This window comes from Babylonia areolata, chromosome 4, assembly GCF_041734735.1.
Source record: "Babylonia areolata isolate BAREFJ2019XMU chromosome 4, ASM4173473v1, whole genome shotgun sequence".
Classification (NCBI taxonomy): domain Eukaryota; kingdom Metazoa; phylum Mollusca; class Gastropoda; order Neogastropoda; family Buccinidae; genus Babylonia; species Babylonia areolata.
Genome location: NC_134879.1, coordinates 40,229,585 through 40,250,460, shown reverse-complemented (window position 1 = coordinate 40,250,460; position 20,876 = coordinate 40,229,585). Strand labels below are relative to the sequence as shown.

Here is a 20,876-nt window from a genome sequence, read left to right as displayed (position 1 = left end):
CCCCGAAAACTGAGTATGGCTGCCTACATCACGGGGTAAAAACGGTCATACATATAAAAGCCCACTCGTGTACATACGAGTAAATGTGGGAGTTGCAGTCCACGAACGAAGAAGAAGACGAAGAAGAAGAAGAAGACACTACAATGAAGAGTAAAAACCAACCAAACTGAATGTAAGATGTGTGAGTTATAACCTGACGTGCACTTTGAAACATTCATGTATAAATTCTGCTGGTCAAGGTTGTGCAGGGTCGTAATTATACAACTGGCTGACTGTACTAATATAATCAAAATTTGTTCAGTAAGCCAGGCTTTATATCTTTCAACAAATCTTCTTGGAAAGAAAGGACATGAGCTCTGTAGAAAACTGGTATCTGAATTTCTCAAAATGTATTCATAGACACAATTTCAACTGCTCTTACTAGGATGAAAAATCCTCTCAGTACTGTTCTGTGAGTATATGGGAATGAGAGTGTGTGTATGTATGTGTGGTTGTGTGTGAGGATCTATGTGGGAATATTTGATTTAAGAATGGTGGTGCTGAGAATCTTTTATTTATAAAAAATAAAATTTGAATGTTTTTTCCTGAAATTCTTCATGTGGAGTGTGATGATTCCTCATAAGTTTTAGATTTATTTTATTATGATTACAGCACACATGAGCAAAGACAGTTGTCTGGTTTTAAACTGTACATTAATGACACATAGGGTTGGTTGCATGAACGAACTTAGCAGCACTAAGTTTGCCTATCGTTAAGAAAGTTCCCAACTCCACGGTAAACTCCATACACTTCGGAACATTCTCAACTCTAAGCGAACTTAACTCTGTGAAGATCGCCTCATGCAATGCAACCTGGCCATGGTTAGTATTTAACTCTTTCACTGCCAAAGGCGACTTTAGTTGTCTAGACAATGCACTGCCACAGGGGACTCTAGTTAACATCGAGGGGTCATGTTGATAAGACCATTTTTGACTCACTTGTGTAAACAAAGTGAGTCTATGTTTTAACCCGGTGTTCGGTTGTCTGTGTGTGTGTGTCTGTGTGTCTGTGGTAAACTTTAACATTGACATTTTCTCTGCAAATACTTTGTCAGTTGACACCAAATTAGGCATAAAAATAGGAAAAATTCAGTTCTTTCCAGTCATCTTGTTTAAAACAATATTGCACCTCTGGGATGGGCACAAAAAAAAAAAAGAAGCCTAATTATATGCAAACTGCATTTACCGTTATATTTTTTGTATTTTCTAAACTTGACACTTTGATCTGAAATTCTGACCCAACAACAAGAGCAGTCATTATTATCATTTTATGTTCAAAAAGGAACTTCTTTTGCTAAGCATGGAAGTTTTATTTATTTTGCAAACGTTTTGGTGCAGATAGTAAAAAAGGGAAATTACTCTGTAATTAATGCTAGGGGACTTAATTCGCTTTAAACTGATCTTTCTCATCTTAAACATTACATTTTGAAAAAGCTTGGATTGTTTTTGTTTTTTTTAAGTGTATCACAAGTGAGTCTTGAAGGCCTTGCCTCTCTTGTTCACATTGTAACAAAGCTTGACAGCTGCAGTCAGCTTCCCGCCTATAAAACAATGTCTGACCTTTACTCCCTGACCGAGTTTGAAGTGAACAAGTCTATTGTGTTGTTTTGACCTGAACCAAAGCCTGGGACTGAGAACATCGTTTCTAAAATATTTTGCGCTGTGGAGTGTTTTTCACACAGAAACTTGGCAGTGAAAGAGTTAATGGAGTGATGGCCTAGAGGTAAAGCGTCGGCCTAGGAAGCGAGAGGATCTGAGAGCACTGGCTCGAATCACAGCTCAGCTGCCAATATTTTCTCTCCCTCCACTAGACCTTGATTGGTGGTCTGGACGCTAGTCATTTGGATGAGACGATAAGACTGAGGTCCTGTGTGCAGCATGCACTTAGCGCATGTAAAAGAACCCATGGCAACAAAAGGGTTGTCCCTGGCAAAATTCTGTAGAAAATCCACTTTGATAGGGCAAAAAAAAAATTCAGACAGAAAAAGAAAAAGGAAAAGGTTGGGGCTCTCAGTGTAGCGACGCACTCCCCCTTGGGGAGAGCAGCCCGAATTTCACACAGAGAAATCTGTTGTGACGACAGTACAGTACAATACAATACGATACAATACAATACAATACAATACAATACAGAAACTTGGTGGTGAAAGAGTTAACAAAGTTTGCGCCATATTGTGTGGCAGAATCTCGGGTTCCCATGACCACACGGTGCGGGTGTGGTCACGGCCGACATACATGTGTACGCTGGTGCTGAGGGGTCACTCCGGGCCGGTGCTCAGTGTGGAGGCTGACCAGGACTATGTGTACTCCACCGCTGCTGACCTGTGAGTACACACCCTGCTGTGTTGGTGTGTTGTGTGTTGTGTGGGGATGTGGTGTGGAGTTCTGTGTCGTGTGGGGATGTGGTGTGGAGTTCTGTGTTGTGTGGGGATGTGGTGTTGTGTACTGTGTGGAGGCTGACCAGGACTGTGTGTGCTCCACCGCTACTGACCTGTGAGTACATACCCTTGCTAGCTGTGTTGGTGTGTTGTGTGGGGATGTGTTGTGTGTTGTGTGGGGATGTGTTGTGTTGTGTGGGGATGTGTTGTGTTGTGTGGGGATGTGTTGTGTTGTGTGGGGATGTGTTGTGTTGTGTGGGGATGTGTTGTGTTGTGTGGGGATGTGTTGTGTGGGGATGTGTTGTGTTGTGTGGGGATGTGTTGTGTGTTGTGTGGGGATGTGTTGTGTTGTGTGGGGATGTGTTGTGTGGGGATGTGTTGTGTTGTGTGGGGATGTGTTGTGTGGGGATGTGTTGTGTGTTGTGTGGGGATGTGTTGTGTTGTGTGGGGATGTGTTGCATGTTGTGTGGGGATGTGTTGTGTGTGTTGTTTGTTGTGTGGGGATGTGTTGTATGTTGTGTGGGGATGTGTTGTGTGTGTTGTTTGTTGTGTGGGGATGTGTTGTGTGGAGATGTGTTGCATGTTGTGTGAGGATGTGTTGTGTGTTGTGTGGGGATGTGTTGTGGGCACACTGGGGCAGTGCTCAGTGTGGAGGCTGATCAAGACCATGTGTACTCTACCGCTGCTGACCTGTGAGTACACATCCTGCCATGTTGGTGTGTAGTGTGGGGATGTGGTGTATGTTGTGTTGTTTCATTCATATTTATGAGTTGGTGTTTTTATTTTCACCATGCAATGTAAGAAGCCATACTCCATTTTTTGGGGATGTGCATGCTGAGTATGTTCTTGTTTGTGTAACTCACTGAATGCAGATATGGATTGTGGGATATTTAATGTACTGCTTGCAAATACACTGTTGACCTGGGAGATGGGAAAAATGTCCCCACACTCAACCCACCAGGCACTGCAACTGGGATTTGAACCAAGGACCCACAGATTGACGCTTTAACCACTCGGCTGTTGCACACGGCATACTGTGCGTTGAGTGGAGAAATTTGTACAGTGCAGTGTATACTTGGGTGTGCTGTTTGGTGGGTGTGTTGTAATGGGAAAATAATACTGGGGAATAATATTGTGTTGCATTGCTTTGCATTGCGCAGCGTTGCATTGCATTGTATTGTATTGTATTGTACATAGTATGCTGGCATGGACTGAGATGTTATTGTGGATGTTGTTGTGGAATGTGTAGTGCTGTGTAGAACTGTTGACGTCTGTCAGAGAAAATGATCATGCCTCTTAAACCTTTGTTTTCTCCTTTGTAACTTTCTTTGTAACAACACAGGGAAATCTCTCGTGACAAAAAGAGAAATACATACATATATACATATATATACTTCCTTTATTTCTTCTTTCTTTCTTTCTGTCTTTCTTTCATTCATTCTTTCATTCTTACTTTATCTGTCTCTTCCTTTCCTTTCTTTCTTATTTTTTTGTTCTTTCATTCTTACTTTATCTATCTCTTCCTTTTTTTCATTTCTTATTTGTTCTTTCTCTCTTTCTTTCTTTCTCAGTTTTTTCATATTTTTTGTTCTTTCTTTCTTTGTGTCTTTCTTTCCTTCCTTATTTCCTTCTTTTTTTCCTGACTTCCTCTGTTTCCTTCCTTTCTTTCATATTTTTTTGTTGTTCCTCTCTTTCTTTCCTTCTTTCTTTCGGGTTAATTTTTTTTTCTCTCTGTCTGTCTGTCTTTCTTTCTTTCATTTTTGTTCTTGTCTCTCTTTATGTCACTGTTGACCAGCACCTGTTGTGTGTCTTCGAAAGGAAGGGTGCAGGGAAGTGAGGGTCTGGGGGGGGCATGATTAGAAAAGGTGTGGTTGGAGGGAGGGGGAAGGAGGTATCACCTCACCCACCTGTCACACACACACCTCACTCTCACACACTCAGACGCAGACAGGCACACCTGTGCACAACACTTCTTCCTCTTTTCCTCACATTCTCTCATATACAGTTACAAACAAATACCGTTCACACACACTGTCTGGAAATTCTCATGTCGGAGAATTTTCTGCTTCTTCTTTAAAATTTTTTTTTTATTGCTCTCCTGTTTTGTTTTTGTTTTTGGATTTTTTTTGGTCCTGTTTGGGGAGAGGTGGGGGAGGGGGGAAGAATTGGGGAAGGGGGTGGAAGAAGCAGGTGGGGGGTGTGTGTGGTGAGAGGAGGGGTGGGTGTGGGTGGAAGTGTGTACCTGTGAAGCCAAATGTTGCCCCCCCCTCCCCCCCACTGCCCACCTCTCTGATGTTTCTCTTCACCTGCTGTAGCTGTATCTGGAAAAGATATTACTTTTACTTCACCCCCCTGACCCCCCCCCCCCAGTTTCTTTTTGTTATCTGTGTGTCTCTTTCTATCTCTGTCTCTCTGTTTCCCTTTCTCTCTCTCTCTCTCTTTCTCTCTCATTCTCTCCCACTCTCTCTCTCTCTCTCTCACTCTCATTCTCACCCTCTCTCTCTCTTCCTCCCTCCCTCTTTCTTTCTTTCTCTCTCTCTCTCTCTCATTCTTTTTTTTTTCTTTGTGTGTGTGTGTGTGTGTGTGTTCGTTCGCCTTCAGTTTAACGTCTTTCCACTTGAAGTGATATTGGACGAAAAAAAACAACAAAAAAAACCCCACCAGCGTGGGGGTAGGGGTTGTGGGAGGGGGGTGGGGGTAAAAGTGTGTGTATGTGTGGAGGGTGAATAGAGAGCATGTGTGTGTGTGTGTGTGTGTGTGTGTGTGTGTGTGTGTGAGTGAGTGTGTGTGTGTGTGTGTGTGCACACCTCTGTATGTGTGTATGTGTGTGTGAGAGTGTGTGTGTGTGTGTCTGTGTGTGTGCGTGCGCGCCTGCATGTGTGCAAATACTCGTACATGTTTGTGTGCATGAACCCATCACACAGAAAAGAAAGGAGTGCATAGAAATAAGACTTGCAGAGTGAATGTGAATTTTATTTCTTAGAGGACAGTTTCGTTTGCCAATCAGCGAGTGTTCCAGTCTTGCATGCAATGAATGGGGAAATATTTACTGGCAAAAATCCACTCCCTGCACCTCCAAAAAAACCAACAAAAGATAAACAACAACAACGAAACACAACAAACATCAACAACAACACCAACAAAACAGCAATAACACTGATGCTTTAATGCCCTACCTGGAGTGGCCCGCGGTGCATTTTCTCAGTGGATCACCTGAAGACAATCTACGCCCCTTTTGTCACGCCAGTTGTTTGCTTGGCAACACGACCCCAGCAGCTGCAGCAGAAATGTCTGGAAATGAAGTAAAGTAGTTGAGGCTTTCTTCGCCTTTCGCATTCCTTTCCTTTTCTTCGCCGTTTTATTATTATTATTTATATTTTTGCGTTGTTGTTTTTTCTGCACCTGTTGTCTGGTTTTCTCTCTTCCTTCCTTCTAGATGGCAACAGTTTCACACAAACACACCTGTTTGGGATGTTTCTTTTGCCTGTATGTCATCAACACACGTACGTAATAAACGGGGGGACACGCATTCGTGCATGCTTGCAATCTCGTTCAAAGGGAGGCAGGAATGCGCAGGAAGGACGCATGGATGTTCGCACAGTTTCTCACACTGATGCACACATAGACACACAGACACACACAGACACACACACACACACAGACAGACAGACACACACACACACACACACACACACTAACACACACACACTAACACACACACATTTTCATACACACACATTTTCATACACACACATTTTCATACACACACATGCATAGATAAATACACTACACACACACACACACACACACACACACACACACACACACACACACACACACACACACACACACACATTTACATACATACACATGCATACATAAATACAGTACACAAACACACACATGCACACGCATTTCCATACATACACATGCATGCATAAATACACTACACACACCAACACACACACACACACACACACACACACACACACACACACACACACACACAGTTTCTTTGTTAATGAAGCATGTCAGTGGTGTGTGTGTACTGATAAAAGGTTTGGCAGAAAAGTGTTCTCTGTGGGAGGTATGGCAATGATCACTTGAGAAAGGATGAAGATGGAGAGTCTGTGTGTGTGTGTGTGTGTGTGTGTGTGTTTGTGCGTGTGTGCACGTGTGCATGCATGAGAGAGTAAATGATGTTGTTAAACCTTAAAAATCTTCACACTTGGGTCATAATCTTGATGAAGCCGGCATCCTGCTTCTATTCTGACCAGGAATTTTTGCCTTTATCCAAATATCCCTTTTTAATTAGCACGTTTTGGGTGGGTCTGTATTTCGTTTCCATTATCAAGTGATTGAACAACAAAATACAGCCCCCCCCCCCCCCCAAAAAAAAAAAGCAGCCGAAATGCTTCAAGCTTGCGATACGTTATACCCTCCACAGCTCACAGAAACTAGTAAAAAAACACAAAACAAAACAATTTATACTGTAGAAAAATAAAACAAAGAAAAAAGAAAAACAAAGAAGAAAATATAAAAAGCATTTATGTGTATGCGATATACATTGAAACATCTACATCTATTTTTAAGAGAGAGAGAGAGGGATGCCCTTCAAATAAAAGAAAAGAAAAAAGGGAAAAGTATGCATGAGGATGGGTTATACATGAAATCATCTATTTTTTTTTAAGAGAGAGGGAGTTCTGGGCTGCCCCTAAAGAATGAAATAAAATAATTTTAGAAAAAAAAGAAAATCTGAAAAAAAGCATTGGTGTGGATGGGAATACATGGGAACATCTATTTTTAAGAGAGAGAAAGTTTCTGGGTCCTGCCCCTTCATGAAAAAAAAAAGGACAGAACACCTGAAAAGCAGTTGTGTGGATGGAACATACATTAAAACATCTATTTTTGAGAGAGAGAGAGAGAGAGAGAGAGAGAGAGAAGGGGGGTCGGGGGTGAGAGAGAGAGAGAGGGAGAGAGAGAGAGTGGAGGGTTGCAAATCAGTGGTTGACCCACAAACGGCAAAGAGGAAAAGCCACATTTTTAAAAATATCATTTTATTTTATTTTATTTTATTTTATCTTTTCTTCTATTCTGCATCTATCTGCCCTGCTTGAAAAATCAGTCAATGACGTCCTGTCTTCAACAACTGGTTCAGTTTAAAGCACCTTTAGAGGACGATGGAAGAAAAAGGAATTAACGAAATTGAAAGAATGGATGAATAAAAGAAGAAGAAGAAAAAAAATAAATAAAAGAAGAAGTAATTAAAAGAAAGAATGAGACAAAAAGAGATTGAAATATAAAAGAAATCCAGAAAAAAAGAAGAAATCGATAGAAAGAGTGAACAAGAATTAAATGAAAGAATGTAAAAAAAAAAAGAAGAAAAAAGAAAAAGAAGAAACTGAAAGAATGAAGGAAAAAAAAGAGAGGAAGAAACAATAAAAAACAAAACAAAACACACACACACACACACACACACACACACACACACACACACACACACCCCGCCCCCAGAAATTTATTGAAGGAAAAGATGACAAAAAGAAGACAGAAACTGAAAGAAAGACAGAACGAAAGACAAAAGAATGAATGGAAAAAGAAGAAACTGGAAGAAGGAAAGAATGAATTAAGAAGAAACATAAAGAAATAGTGATAGAAAAAGAGAGAAAGAAATGATAACAAGAAGAGAGAAGAATTGAAAGAATGAATAAAAAGAGAAGAAAGAATTTTAAAGAAAAAACGAACAAAAGAAAGGAGTTGAAAAAAAAGGACAAAAGAATGAAAAAAGTGAAGAAATAGGAAGAAAGGAAAAAAAAGGGAAAAAAGAAAAAAAAAGAAAGCAACAAAACAGGAAGAATACAAACATTTAAGAAAAAACAAGAATGAAAACAAAAAGAAGAAATTGTAAGAAACAATAAACAAGAGATAAAAATGGAAAGACAGGGTTTTAAAACGTAGACAGAGGAAGAAGGAAAGAAGAAGAAAAAGAAGAAGTAGGAGGAGGAGGAGGAAAAAAAGAAAGAAAGAAGAAGAAGTAGAAGAAGGAGAAGGAAAGAAAGAAAGAATAAGAAGAAAAAAGAAGAAGCGAGACGATGGAAATTGGCCTGAACCAAATCTGCGCATCTTTGGCCTCAGACACAGTGGGGGGGGAGTGGTGGGTGATGGGGCAGGAGGGGGGGGGGGGGTAGTGGGGTTGTAGGGACGACAGCATCCCGACAGCTGCCAATGGCACTGCACTACGTCTGGAAATGGTGGCAAAGGAGTTGTCCTCCCCTTCTGAACCCCCCCCCCCCACCCCCCAACACCTCACCCCCTCCCACCCACCCACACCTCCGTCCCAGCCAACCACCCCTTTTGTTGTCAAATTCCACTCCTTTTGAATTTGTGTTATTCCCTTTTTTAAACACCCCACCCCCTATCCCCTCCCTTTTTTTCTTCTTTTTTTTTTCGTCTTCTCTTTTATGTATTCCATTGTTGTTTTTTCTCCAAGCACCTGCTGTCTGCATTTTCCGCTCTAGGTGGCTGTCACTTCACACACCACCTGTCTTGGGGGTTTGTTTTGTTTTGTTTTGTTTTGTTTTGTGTTTTTTTGTTTTTTGGCTTTTGGCTTTTGTCCTTGGCTGCTGGGTAGGGGTATGGCCGGGGTGGGGGGTGGAGAGAGCCAGAAAACTCGACCAGAGAGGGTGGTGTTGGGGTGGTGTATCTATCTATATATCTATCAATACATATCTATATCTATATATTAATATATATATATATTATATCTATCAATATATATATATATATATATATATCTTGTCCTTGGCTGCTGGGTAGGGGTAGGGATGGTGATGGAGAGAGCAAGATAACTGGAGCAGAGAGGGTGGTGTATATATATTAATCTCCCTGTCTCTGTATCTGTGTCTCTGTCTCTGTCTCTCTGTCTATATATATATATATATATATATATGCGTGTGTGTGTGTGTGTGTGTGTGTGTGTGTGTGTGTGTTTAGGGGAGAGGGAGTGGGCGGTGGGAGAGGGGGGAACGGGTGGGGGAGGGGGGAGCGGAGGCTTGGGCACATTTCTACATACCACCATTCTCACAAGACACGAGCAAACAAAGATTCCTGCGCACGTGCGTGCATGGTTCCACGTGTCTTGTTTATTACATGCGTGCTTGAACACACGCCCTGTGCCGCATTCTTTGAACACAGAGAGATGCTAATTTACAACTGCATATGCATAAACGCAAACGTACATACACTTAGCTTGCATGCGCGTACAATTAGTGCATTTGTGCATGCACACACACACACACACACACGGAACACATAAGCACATGCACGAATGCGCACGCACGCGTGCGCAGACACACACACACACACACACCATATGATACTGACGCACACACACACACATAAGCACGCGCGCACACACACAAGCACACACTTACACACACACACACACACACACACACACACACACAAGCACGCACAAACACACACACTGACGCACACACCCACACACACACACACACACACAAGCACGCACACACACACACACACAAGCACGCACACACACACACACTAACACACACACACACACACACACACACACACACACACACACACACGAGCATTTTGAAAGAGACGCAGCAAGCCAATGGAAATAGAAGGGAGACTACCCTTACCACTGCACCTGCCTACCCCCCCCCCCTGTCCCCACTCCACCCCCCCTCCCTCCGCATCCCCCCCCGCCCCGCCCCCCCACACCCCCCAAAAAAAAGAATTAAAAAAAATCGGAGTACTCAAAGTCTTTAGCGAATCTTGCCAGTTGGCATTCACCTGTTGATGCTGTCAACAGCAGTAACAATGTGCAGCTGAGAGAGAGAGAGAGAGAGAGAGCTCAACACTCCTTCATGAAAGATAATTGCCCGGTGTATTGATGTTATGCACTCCATCTCAGATTGGACTCCCAGACAATTTTTACCCCCCCCCCCCTTCTCTCTCTCTCCCTCTGTCTTTCCTGTCTCTCTGTCTCCTCTGCTCTTGTTTTTGTATATGTCTCTGTCTTGGTCTCTCTTTGTCTCTCAGTGTCTGTATGTCTGTCTCTCTTTCTCTATTCCCTCTCTCTCTCTCTTCTCTCCTGTCTATCAGTGTCTCTGTCTGTCTCTCTTTCTCTCTCTATTTCTCTCTCTCTCCATCTTGTCTCTGTCTCCTTTGCTCTTCTATCTCTGTCAGTGTCTGTCTTTCTCTACTCTTCTCTATCTTTCTCTGTGTCTTTCTCTGTCTCACCCTCTGCTTTGTCTCCCCCCTCATTCTCGTTCCTCTCTCTCCGTCCTCTCTTCTGTCTGTCTGTTTCTTTCCCTTCTCTCTCTCTCTCTTTCCTGTCTGTCTCCTCTGCTCTTCTCTGTGTGTGTGTGTGTGTGTGTGTGTGTGTGTTTTCTTCTCCTCTTTATATATCTCTCTCATCTCTCTCCCCCTCCTCCTCTCTTTCTTTTCCCCATCCTCTCTCCATCCCCCTCTCCTCTCTTCTTTCTCTCTCTCCCTCCCCTCTCTCTCCATTCTCTTCCCCTCTCTCTCCCCCCTCTCTCTCTCCCATCTCCCCCTACTCTCCCCTTTCCCCCTACTCTCTCTCTCTTCCCTCTCTCTCTCTTCCCTCTCTCCCCCTCCTCTCTTACCCTCTCTCAGTCTCTCTCCCTCTCTCTCTATCTCTCTCTCCCCCTCTCCCCCTCCCCCTCCTCTCTCCCTCTCTCTCCTCCCCCCTCCTCTCTCCCTCCTCTCCCCCTTCTCTCTCTCCCCCTCTCTCTCCTCTCTCTCTCCCCCTTTTCTCTTTCCCCCTTCTCTCTCTCTCACCATCTCTCTCATCACTTACCGGGCTGCACTGTATGCCTTCACTTCAACCCGAGCGTGTCGCCCTCGCCCCAGTGGACTGGAACCAAACTGGAAGTGATGAAGAAAACGGCGCTGGGTTCACTGCAAGTTCACTCCTATCCGGGGAGTTCGATCACATAGGCTTTTTTTTATACACTGGGACTGACTCAGCTGACTTGAGTTCAGTCTTTCAGCCCTCTCCCTGCCTCATTTTGTGTCTCTCTATGTCTCTGTGCCTGTCTCTGACTGTCTCTGCCTTTCTATGTCTGTCTCTGTGTGTCTCTTTATCTGTCTCTCTCAGTGTCTTTGTCTCTCTCTGTCTGTCTCTTCTCTCTCTGTCTAGGTCTCTGTGTCTCTTGTCTCTCTCAGTCACTGTCTCTGTGTGTCTTTCTGTGTCTCTGCTCTGTGTGTGTGTGTGTGTGTCTGTGTGTCTCTGTCTCTCAGTCTCTATCTCTCTGTCTCTCTCTGTCTCTCCCCCCCTCTCTCTCTCTGTCTCTGTTTCTCTGTGTGTGTGTGTCTGTTTGTCCTCTCTCTCTCTGTCTCTCTCTTTCTTTCCCTGTCTTTCCACTGTGTGTGTGTGTGTGTGTGTGTGTGTGTCTGTCTGTCTGTCTGTCTCTGTCCCTCTCTGTCTGTCTCTGTCTCTCTCTGTCTCTGTCTCTGTGCTGTTCTCTTCTTTTCCTCTCCAACACATTTTCTTTTGTTCTGTTCTGAACGGGAAAGTGGTGGAGACTGGAATAGGGGAAGGAGTTGGTTGCAGTGGTTCATGTGTTTTCATCGTGTTTGATACCCCCCCTGGCTCCCCCCCCCCCCCCGCCGAACCCCCTCTCTCTCTCTTGTTTCACAGTTTGCCTTTTTTCGTTTTTGTCCTTCTTTAGGCCAAAGAGGAAAGTTGGCAGAATGATTAATAATGATAATAATAATGGGCATTTATGGCGCTTAATCTTACCAAAGCCCTAAGTGCTTTCAAGAACAAAAATACATATAGGACAAGTATACTGGGACGAAACAGCACAGGCATCAAGGGACAGACACCACTTCCACCACGATTTTGCCATCCTCTTATCACGCACACAACAGACGCACACGCAGAAGGGACACACAGACTGGAGAGGAATGAAATAGAGATGCCACTCAGGATGTGTAAGACGGTCATCTGCCAACACAGAGAGTCCGTGAGGGTCTGGGTTCGATTCCCGCTCTCGTCCTTTCTCTCCCGAGTTTGGCTGGAAAATCAAACTGAGCGTGTGTAGTCATTCGGATGAGATGATAACCCTAGGTCCCGTGTGCAAGACGCTCTTGGCGCACTGAAAAAGAACCAATGGCAACGAGAGTGTTGTCTTCTTGCAAAATTCTGTAGCAGAACACAACACAATACAACACAATGCAATGCGATGTAATACAATGGAATACAGACAAGCCCCTTAGTGAGGTGTACTTTTTAATTTATCGTATGCCTTGGGTACGTAGTAGACATGGAGAGGGGCAAATCTGGAGTGTGGGTGAGCGTGTGTGTGTGGGAATGTGTATATGTGTACATGTTCTCTGCAATGCTTACTGATGCCTTCAGAGATGGCGATGTTGGAATTGGCCTAAAGTACCGAACAGATGGCAAGCTGTTTAACCTCAGAAGGCTTCAAGCAAAAACGAAGGTCATGACAGACATCATCAGAGACTTTTTGTTTGCTGATGATTGTGCCCTCAACGCTGGATCTGAAGCTGACATGCAACTCAGCGTGGACAAATTTGCCACTGCCAGCAGGAACTTCGGCCTTACCATCAGCACGAGGAAAACTGAAGTTCTCCATCAGCCAGCCCCAGGGAAACCCTACGTTGAGCCCAACATCACAGTCAACGGTCAGAGACTCAGTGTGGTGGAGCGGTTCACATACCTTGGCAGCACATTGTCACAAAATGCGACCATTGACGATGAAGTGAACGTCAGGATTGCAAGAGCAAGCGCAACTTTTGGTAGACTCTATGCAAATGTCTGGAACAGAAGAGGCATTGGTCTTGAGACCAAACTAAAGGTGTACAGAGCAGTAGTTCTCCCCACACTACTGTACGCCTGCGAAACTTGGACAGTGTACCAACGACATGCCAAGAAGCTGAACCACTTCCACACAACATGCCTAAGGAAGCTACTGAACATCAAGTGGCAAGACAGGACCCCAGACACGGAGGTGCTTGCAAAAGCCACCCTTCCCAGCATCTTCACCATCCTGATGCAGTCCCAGCTTCGCTGGGCTGGACACGTGGCGCGCATGCCAGACCATCGGCTGCCCAAAAGGCTCTTCTATGGCGAGCTGCAACAAGGGAAGAGATCACACGGAGGTCAGAAGAAGCGCTTCAGAGATACTCTGAAAGTCTCTCTGAAAGCGTTTGATATCAACCCTGACTCCTGGGAGGAATCTGCAACGGACCGTGACAAATGGCGCACTGCTGTGCACAAAGGTGCCAAGTTGTGCGAGGCCAACAGGACTGCTGCAGCTGTTCAGAAGAGGCAGGCCAGAAAGTCACGGGCAAACAAGCTCCCTGACAATGATATGCCTGTTCTTGTCTGCCCCAACTGTCAGCGAACATTTCGTGCGCAGATTGGACTATTCAGCCATCTGCGCACTCACAGATAGATTCATGAGCATCCCCCCCCCACCACCCTCCCCCCATCCCCCAGCTGGATGACAACGATGGTCATCATCGATCTCGATGGACACACACCACATGCGTATGCATGTGTGTATGTGTGCGTGCGTGCGCTGTGTGTGTGTGTGCGTGCGTCCGTGTGCGTGTGTGTGTGTGCGCGCGCGTGCGTGTACGTTTGTGTGTGCGTGTGTATTTGTGTGAATGTGAGTGCATGCGTATGTGTGTGCGTTCAACGGTGTCTGTGTGTTTGTGTGTACAACGGAATTTCCAGGGGTAAGAACAGAAGTGGGGGGTGGGGGGGTAACTTAAGGCCCGTGACACCGGTTGGCCCGTCATCACCTCACACCTGCACACTCTGTCTTCTTTGTTTTGTTTTGTTTTGTTTTTCGCTTTGTCGCTCTGACTGTTTTTCTCCGCATTTTCTCCACGTTCTTCACGTTCTATTGGATTTATTTTTTTCTGTTCTAGTGTTCATGTGTGTGTGAATGTGCGTGCATACACGCTGCGTGAATATATGTGCGTGTGTGTGTGTGTGTGTGTGTGTGTGTGTGTGTGTGTGCGCGCGCGCGCGCGTGAGTGTGTGTGTGTGTGTACACATAAATAAGGTGTGTGTGCGCGCTCACATCTGTGTATCAGTGTTCACAGGTGACGCAGTGTATAAATCTCTGAAATCAACAGACGTTGAAAGCGTGTTTCACCCATTTCTTTCACCTCTCATTCTGTCTCTGTCTGTATCTGTTTCTATATCTCTGTCATATTTCATGCTCTCTCTCTGTCTCTCTGTCTCTGTCTTTCTCTTTCCTATGTCGTTTATTAATACCATGCTTGTGCCTGTGTGTGTGTGTGTGTGTGTGTGTGTGTGTGTGTGTGTGTGTGTGTGTGTGTGTGTGTTACTGTTACCATGCTTATGCCTTTATGTAGTATAGTATTCGCATGCTGTGACTTTAAGTAGCATTGTGTAGTGCATGCAGTGACACATGTAATGTAGTACTGTTTAGTGTAGACCCTGTTTCAGGGCGGGGACTGGACGAAAAAAAAAAAAGCGCGACAGTGCTAATCTATTATCCTCGAAAATAAAGAATTTGTCTTGTCTTGTCTTGTCTTGTCTTGTCCTCTCTCTCTCTCTCTCTCTCTCCTCCCTCCCCCCCTCTCTCTCCCCCTCCCCTCTCTCTCTATTCTCTCCCCCCTCTCTCTTCCTCTCTCCCCCTCTCTTTCTAACCTCTTCCTCTCCTCTCTCTCTCCTCTCCCTCTCATCTCCCTCTCTCTCTCCCCCCCTCTCTCTCTGTCTGTCTCTCTCTCTCACTTCTCTCTCTTCCCTCCTCTCTCTCTCCCTTCTGTCTGTCTTACTAAAGTGTCTCTTTTCTCCTCTTTCTCTCTTGGTTTCTGTCTCTGTCTCCGCCTGTCTGTCTCCCTCTCTCTCTATCTCTCTGTGTCTTTCTCTGTTACTGTGTATCTCCCCCCCCCCTCTCTCTCTCCTTGTTTTTGTCTGTCTCGCTGTGTTAATTGTTTGTTTGTATCGGACTCTGCTTCCGTCTGTCTGTCTGTCTGTCTGTCTGTCGTTTACCTGACAGTGTATGTCACAGGTGTGATGGAATCCAGAATTTTAACTGGCATTTTCCCCATTGTCTGTTGGTTTCCGGAGAGACGGGTTTTATGGAGAAGGTTTTTATGGAGATTTTTATGTTTTTTAATTTTTTTTTTTTAAGGTGTTGATGGTTTTTGTGGAGAAGGTTTTTGTCGGTCTTTTTATTTCATTTATTATTTATATGTATATATATAGGTTTTGTGGAGAAGGTTTTTGTGGAGACGGTTTTTATGGAGAAGGGTTTTGTGGCTTTTACAGAGGTTTTTGTGGAGACGGGTATTTTTTAGGAAAAGGTTTTTGTTGATACGGTTTTTGTTGAGAACGGTTTTTGTGGAGAAATTTTTTTTGTGGAAAAAGGTTTTTTGTGGATACGGTTCTTGTTGAGAACGGTTTTTGTGGAGAAGGTTTTTATGGAGGTTTTTGTGGAGACGTGTTTTTTTATGGAGACGGTTTTCGGAGCATTCTTGAAGAATGGGTCTAGAGGGGTGTGGATGATTTGTTTTGCTAAGGTGACCCACTTGTCTTTTTCTTCACTTCAGTTTCTTGTTGCTGTTGTTGTTGTTGTTGTTGTCACTGTTGCTGTTGCCGTTATTGTTGTTGGTCCTGCTGCTGTTGCCGTTATTGTTGTTGTTGCTGTTGTCTTTTCTGTTGTTGTTTAGCACCACTTTTCTTGTTATTTTCGTCTGTTCCGTGGCTTGGCCGCCTGTAGTTGCTGCGCTGGTGTCAGAAATAGCAGTGAAGTCTGCTTCTTTGTTCCCTTCCATTACTTGGGACTGATGAACAAGAACCACCGCCCGCCTAGTCACACCACCAGCAAAACCAAGCAAAGCAAAACAGTGCGAAAACAAAGCAAAACGAAATTAAAGAAAATATATTTTCAGTGCGTGTGAATTGTTTTGGCCGGGGTGGGGTGGGTTTGAATCTAATGGGAGAAAATGTATCTTTCGTGTCTTTCGTCAGCTTACAACGTAGCCGAGACAGCTGCGGTAGAGAAGGATTTGGAAAGGATTCTGTGTATCCTCTATCTTTGTCTGTCTGTCTGTCTGTCTATCTGTCTCTGTCTCTCTCACTCTCTCTCTCTTGTTGAACAACTTTCACCATGCAGCAGTTTCACTCCAGTTAAAAGTTAATATGTCTAAAACTAGTATCATAGTATTCCGTAAGGGCGGTTATTTGAGCGGTGGAGAAAGGTGGCTGTATGATGGTATTTTGATGCCAGTTGTCAGTGTTTACAAATATCTCTACACGCTTGAGTTTCTTCGGAGCATGCAAAGATCTAGCAAGCAGAGACAAAATGCATTAATATGTGTTAAAAAAAAAAGTTGCATATGTTCAATAATGTTTCCTTTGATTTATTTATTAAACTATTTGATGCACAAGTGCAGCCTGTTGTGCAATGCGGGTCTGAATTGTGGGGTCTAGATAAAGCTGTTGTTCACTGTGAATCAGTCCACACTTTTGCATTAAAGAAATTTTTAGGAGTAGATAGGCAAATGCCCAATGACTTGATACCCGTTTTATCAAGTTTCTGCAGTCAAGTGTATCCATTACTGGTTGATATTACTACAAATGGAACATAACAGAATATCTAGAAAAGTTATGACATGTTTTATGATATAGATGCTAGAGGCAGAGTGAACTGGGTAACCAAGATTCGCCGTTGTTTGTTCGAACATGGGTTTGGATTTGTTTGGCTAAACCAAGGTTTTGGTAGCATCCAGTCGTTTATCGGTGTGTTTCGACAACGACTGAATGATTGTAGGTGGCAGAAATGGTCTGATCATATTCAAAATAGTGAAAGATGTAGTTTCTATTAAGAATTTTTGCAGTGTGTCTGATCTGAAACCTTACTTAGTGTTAAATATGGATAGACATTTAAGATATCTAACGACAAGATTTAGATTAGGTATTACCGAATTAGCGGTCCATCATTACAGATACAGAATATGTAACGACAGTGATCTGACCTGTCCATTGTGTAAAGACTCACAAGAAAATGAGATACACTTTGTTCTTTGCTGTCCAGCTTAATGGAAAATTCGAGAGGAGTTTATTCAGCCAAAATATGACAGAAAACTTACGTTGATTAAACTAAACTTATTGATGTCATCTACTTCCCCTGAAGGTGTTTGTAAATTTTCACTATTTCTATACAAGCTTTCAAATTAAGAGAAATGGCTGTTTCGTGAAAACGTTTGTTTTCTTTGTTTGTTTTCTTTTTCTTTCATTGTTCTACATCTTGAACTGTAATGCAGTTATATTTTTCTTGACTGTGTTTATTGATTCTCACAGTGTCGTGATGGGATGTTTGTGAAATGATGTTCACATTCCCCTTTATATGGGGCCTCGGCTTATGCACGAATAAACGATCACACACACACACACACACACACACACACACACACACACATTGCCTCTCTGTACTCGGTCGCTATGCATTATAATTCTCTCAGTTTATAAAGGCTGACATTTGGTCTTGGGGAGGCAGTAAGCGCTTATTTTCTTGAGGACAAAATGTTCGCGTTAAAAGTTTAAGATGTGAACATTGCTGGATCAGATCTGGACAAGGTTTTCTTTCTTCTTTTTTTTCTTCTTTCTCTTCGCTCTTCTTATTTCCTTTCCCCTGTCTCCATTCTTTTCACATTTTTTTTCTTTCTCTCGTCTTTTTGTTGTTAGAAAGCTTACTTCGATAATAAGAATAGGAATCGCGTTTGTTTGTCATGAAAACAGTTGAGGTTTAAAGACACAAGCACAACAAATGGAGAGAGAGGGAGAGAGAGAGAGTGTGTGTGTGTGTGCGCGCGCGCGTGTGTGTGTGCGTGTATGCGTGCGCGCGCGTGATTCCCGTTCAGCAGCCTTCAGTGCTAAATGGCTGCCACCTCTCCCACCTGTCTGAATTGTCTTACACACACACACACACACACACACACACACACACACACACACACACACACACACAGATGAAGACAGGGGTAAAGAGATAATGTCAAAGGCTTTGTGATAAGAATCCTGGATCCCTCGCCGCCCCAACCACCGCTGTCAATACTCCCCCCCCTCACCCCCCCACCCCCAACCTTCTTCTCCCCCTACCCCTCCACACACACAGTTTTCTTCAGTTCCAGGGATTCTCCGAGAAAGCATTAGTAACAGGAGTAGGGTGATTTGCAACTGGAACGAGATCGGAAACCGATGAAAAGAAAGGAGATAGAGGAGAAGAAAGAAAGAAAGTTTACAAAAAAAGAAGGAAAAAAGAGAAGAAAAGTTTCACCGTGTATTCAGTGTCCGCAGCCAATTGTTGTTCACCTGTCGCTGTTGTCAAGCATCCGTTACAGTGTGGTGCAGATTAGACGTGGTGGGGGGTGGGGTTTGGAGAGTGTGTGTGTTGGGGGGGTGCTGGGGGTGAGGGGATCAAAGGGAGAGAGGAAACAAGAGGGGTGGGGGGTGGTACCGGAGTAAATGGCTAGGAGATTGGAGATATATTGTTGCCGGCTGAAACCCCCCCTCCCCATACCCCTCCTCCCCCCATCCCCCCCCCCTCCTTGGTTGTAGACTTTGGGGGGGGGGGGGGGTGTTGTGGTGAAAATACTGCTGCCCCCTGCTCTAAACCTATTTTAACCCCGGCGTTTTATTCGATCTGATTTCAGTCCGCCCCCCCCCCCATCCCCCCTCCCCGTCCCCTCCCTCCTTCCACTGACCCAGTCCATACTGCCCCGCGTCTTGTGGTCGGGTGGGCCTTGAAGTAGCTGTTTGGTCGGGCCGCATGCACTGATTCACACAATGGTTTCCATGATCACTGGTCGTTGACATTGATATGTTGACCTCAGTGCAGAAGCTTTGGTAGCACCTGTCATTAGTAGCGGCAAGTTTTACTTTTCTGTGTGAACGAATGATTTTCATGCTTTCCCCCTTTTCTCTCTATCTTCCAGTTTGTCTCTATCTGTTTCCGAGTCTGTCTCTGTCTGTCTGTCTGTCTTTTCAGTTGTCTTTCTTTATCTCTGTCTGTTTTTCTCTGTCTCCGTCTGTCTCTCTCTCTCTGTCTGTCTGTGTGTCTGTGTCTGTCTGTGTGTGTCTGTCTGCCTGTCTGTCTGTCTCTGTCTGTCTGTCTGTCTCTCTCTGCCCCTCTCTCTTAAAACTGCGTGGTACGTTTGTATCGAATAACGCTTAAGCTTTTTTTGTTGTTGAAGAAGCATAAAGATGAGATGAGACAGCTTAAAAAAAAAAAGAGAAAGAGGGGTGCAGTTGGTGTGGGGGTCCATTTCGCTGAACACCGGCCTGTGGTTTTCCCATCGTGTCGGGCCACCTGTTGAATCCCGTCAGCAGTTCCAGACAGGGTTCTCTCCCCCTGATCTCTTCGCAGAGCATCCACCAGACAAGATCTTCTTGTCTTTTCTTTCTCAGTCTTTTCTCTTCTCGGGTGCTGCGGTGGTTGAGTGGTTAGAGCAGAGCGATGGAGTCTCGCCCGAGTTTCCTGAGTTCGATCCCAGGTTTCGGCGCACAACTGACTGGTGGGTTGAGGGTGGAGGTTTTTCCGATCTCCAAGGTCAACAAAACGGTGCAGATCTGCCTAGTGTCTGAACTGAACCTTCTTCGTGTGTAAACTGCATGAAGAAGAGAAAACACGCACGTTAAAGAACGTGTCATCCATGTCAGCATTCGCTGGGTTTGGGAAACGAGAACATTTCCTGCACATACCCCCCGAAAACGCAGTACTGGCTACTTACATGGCGGGGTAAATATAAAGGTCATAGAAGTAAAAGGTTACGTGTGTGTGTGTGTGTGTGTGTGTGTGTGTGTGTGTGTGTGTGTGTGTGACTGAAAACTGACTGAGTAACACATGATACGAATGATAAGCGCCCAAAGGCAGCTGTCAGTCGGCTCTACCCAGTAGGCAGCCTGCTGTGCAGATAACACCGTGTTTGTAGAACGCTAAGAGTTTGGTCTCTGACCGGGGACAGGCGCTGTATAGGTATCCATATCATCGTCATTATCATCATCTCCTCTTTTACACTTTTCTTTCTCTTTCGTTGTGTTCGCCTCATCCTTCCTGTCTTTTTTTTGGTCTTTATCATCATCATCATCGTCATCGTCGTCGTCGTCGTCGTCATCATCATCATCAACATGATGATGATGATTGTTATTATTGTTATTGTTGTTTTATTTTCCGTCCTCCCCCCCCCCCCCTCCCCCGCCTCCCCCCACCCTCTCTGTCTCTCCGAGTCTGTCTCTCTGTCTCTCTCTGTGTCGCTGTCTGTCTTTTGCTGTCTCTGTCATCCTTTCTCCCCCTCCCTATGTTTCTCTGTCTCTGTCTGTCTGTCTGTCTGTCTCTCTCTCTCTCTCACACTCTTTCTCAAACCAGTGGTATAGTACAGATGGGAGATAAGC

The 20,876-nt window shown here is 44.4% G+C and overlaps 1 protein-coding gene across 1 annotated transcript in view; it reads left to right on the top strand.

The window, feature by feature from the left end:
• Positions 1–20,876, top strand: part of LOC143281175 (uncharacterized) — a 126,162-nt gene that overhangs the window by 23,066 nt on the left and 82,220 nt on the right. Inside the window, exon 18 of the mRNA XM_076586207.1 lies at positions 2,222–2,362. Coding sequence (XP_076442322.1) covers positions 2,222–2,362 — 141 coding nt within the window. The remainder of the gene's footprint in view (positions 1–2,221; positions 2,363–20,876) is intronic.